The following is a 2569-nucleotide window of genomic DNA, read 5'->3' as shown; positions in this document are numbered from 1 at the left end:
TCTTCCCGCCAGGCTGGAGGACGAGACGCGCAAGCGGGAGGACGCTGAGCACAATCTCGTGCTCTTCCGCAAGGTGAACCCGGGCCCCGTCTCCCCTACCCCTAGATTTTCCGTCTCCCCTACCCCTAGCCTGCGTGCCCAGGGGGGCATCTGTGGGTGCAGGGAGGTGACCAGAAGCCTCCAGAGGCGGACAGGGTGGGCTCGACCCTTCCTCGGGCTGGGCAGCCCCGGCTGAGCAGCCTTCCCTGCTCTTGAACCCCTACTGCCACCCTATGAAGGATGTGGACGACGCCACCCTCGCCCGCCTGGAGCTAGAGCGCAAGATTGAGTCTCTGATGGATGAGATTGAGTTCCTCAAGAAGCTGCACGATGAGGTGCGTGTACCCGAATATCAAGGGAGGCTTGGGAGGTTGGAGGTGGTCGCGTTAGAGCTGGGAGGCAAGCTCTTGGTGAAATTGTCAGGCGGAGCAGAGGAATTGCCTTGGGGAAGCCAAGTGAGATTGGCTGGGTAGACGCAGCCTACAGGTGGTTTTGCCTCCGCCCCTGCGCCACCTGGTGGCGAGCGGTGGAGCTGCACCCGGGAACCTAGCCACGGGCTCAGTGCGGGCCGTGCGCAGGCTGTGCAGTTCCGTGAGCGCTGCACTCCCTGGCGCCGCCTTCTGTTCATTCAAGTGTTTCTGCTCTTTTCTGTGCGCGAACTGCGCCATCCTCATGGGATCTGCGCGGCGAACTCGACGTCTTGTTACCCTGGGCGGCAGGAGCTGCGAGACCTGCAGGTGAGCGTGGAGAACCAGCAGGTGCAGCAGGTAGAGGTGGAGGCGACCGTGAAGCCTGAGCTGACAGCGGCGCTGAGAGACATACGCGCGCAGTACGAGAGCATCGCGGCGAAGAACCTGCAGGAGGCAGAGGAATGGTACAAGTCCAAGGTGCGAGAGACCCGGAGGATGTGGGGAGGTTGGGAGGATAGGGCGCTGGGGCGAGGGCTCATCCGGTCCACTCACGGCCGAGTTGCCTCCATTCCGCAGTACGCGGACCTGTCCGACGCCGCCAACCGGAACCACGAAGCCCTGCGCCAGGCCAAGCAGGAGATGAACGAGTCCCGACGCCAGATCCAGAGCCTGACATGCGAGGTGGACGGACTGCGCGGCACGGTGAGTACCAGGTTGCGCACCTGTGCCCGGGGTTGGACCGTGAGAACTGTTCCCCCCTCTGACCCCCGCTACCCCCTCAGAACGAGGCGCTGCTCAGACAGCTGCGGGAGCTGGAGGAGCAGTTTGCCCTGGAGGCCGGCGGGTACCAGGCGGGTGCTGCGCGCCTCGAGGAGGAGCTGCGGCAGCTAAAGGAGGAGATGGCGCGGCACCTGCGCGAGTATCAGGAGCTCCTCAACGTCAAGATGGCCCTGGACGTGGAGATCGCCACCTACCGGAAGCTGCTGGAGGGCGAGGAGAGCCGGTGGGAGCGGGACTGCTGGAGGGCGGTAGGGTGTGGTCGGATGGGGTGTTCAGAGATGGGGAGTGGCATACACAGAGTAGCTGACCACTTGCTTTGCCCCCAGGATCTCCGTGCCCGTCCATTCCTTTGCATCTTTAAATATAAAGACGACTGGTGAGTATCCTATACTTGGCTTCCAACCTTTCTGTCCCATTGTCCACTTCTGCGCTGACCGGACTCTTGCTATGGTTCTGTCCTGAAACTGGTGAAATACTGAGCCCTGGTCTACTCTTGCCCCCGACCCTTAAGCCCTACTCCTCACAGACGAGAGTGAGGGCTTTAAAGGAGAGAAATCCCAAGCCTCTTCCCTCCCACCCCTCACCTGCTTTTTCCAGTGCCTGAAGTGGAGCTTCCCCAGGACAGCCACAGCCGGAAGATGGTTCTGATCAAGACCATTGAGACCCGGGATGGGGAGGTGAGATCGGTCATTTGAGACCAGAACCCCATCGTTTCTAATATTATTTCTGAGCCTAGCCTGGCTACAGCTGATCTTAGGTTATTATAGGTTAGCGGTTCTTGGGGGTGGGAGGGAGACAGGGAGATAGAGAAGGTGGATGGATAGACTGGAATCTCAGCTGGTTATGCCAGAGAGGGGGACACCATGCCCCCAAAGGAGCTGGAAGGAGGGTGGTACTGAATGGTTTGTGCCCTTCACACGCCTTACTCCCAGCAGGTAGTGACAGAGTCCCAGAAGGAGCAGCGCAGTGAGCTGGACAAGTCTTCTACTCACAGCTATTGAACCTGTTGGTCCAGAGTTCCCTGATCCTGCCCTAGGCCTTCTCAAACCCTAACACCCTAACATCAGTCCTTGAATGAGTCTCTGCTCTCTCTGCATGTGTCTAGTGGATGGTAACTCACCCCTTCCCTGGCCTATAGCCAAGCCCTACCTACCCAGCAGCAACTGGGCCTCTCCCTGTCCTAACATAGAGATGCAACCCGTATGTACCCCTATTCTCACCCTGGTAAGAGACCAATGATCCTCAGGTCAATCCTGCTCCTACTATGATCCCATGTTTAGTGGGGTGGGCCAGGGTCTGAGTTTCACTTTCAAATCAAATAAAAATGCTGTCAAGAGAAA

At 59.1% G+C, this 2569-nt stretch overlaps 1 protein-coding gene across 1 annotated transcript in view; it reads left to right on the top strand.

Annotated features, from left to right (window-relative positions):
* PRPH (peripherin) overlaps positions 1-2569 on the top strand; it is a 3729-nt gene extending 1160 nt beyond the window's left edge. The window contains exons 2-9 of the mRNA XM_006916812.1: positions 13-73; positions 279-374; positions 759-926; positions 1026-1151; positions 1232-1452; positions 1556-1605; positions 1827-1906; positions 2165-2569. Of these exons, the coding sequence (XP_006916874.1) occupies positions 13-73; positions 279-374; positions 759-926; positions 1026-1151; positions 1232-1452; positions 1556-1605; positions 1827-1906; positions 2165-2230 (868 nt within the window). The 3' untranslated portion in view covers positions 2231-2569. The remainder of the gene's footprint in view (positions 1-12; positions 74-278; positions 375-758; positions 927-1025; positions 1152-1231; positions 1453-1555; positions 1606-1826; positions 1907-2164) is intronic.

The sequence above is a fragment of the Pteropus alecto genome, unplaced genomic scaffold (genome assembly GCF_000325575.1).
Source record: "Pteropus alecto unplaced genomic scaffold, ASM32557v1 scaffold196, whole genome shotgun sequence".
Classification (NCBI taxonomy): domain Eukaryota; kingdom Metazoa; phylum Chordata; class Mammalia; order Chiroptera; family Pteropodidae; genus Pteropus; species Pteropus alecto.
The sequence above is the reverse complement of the archived record's forward strand: the minus strand, read 5'-3'. Positions and strand labels throughout refer to the sequence as shown.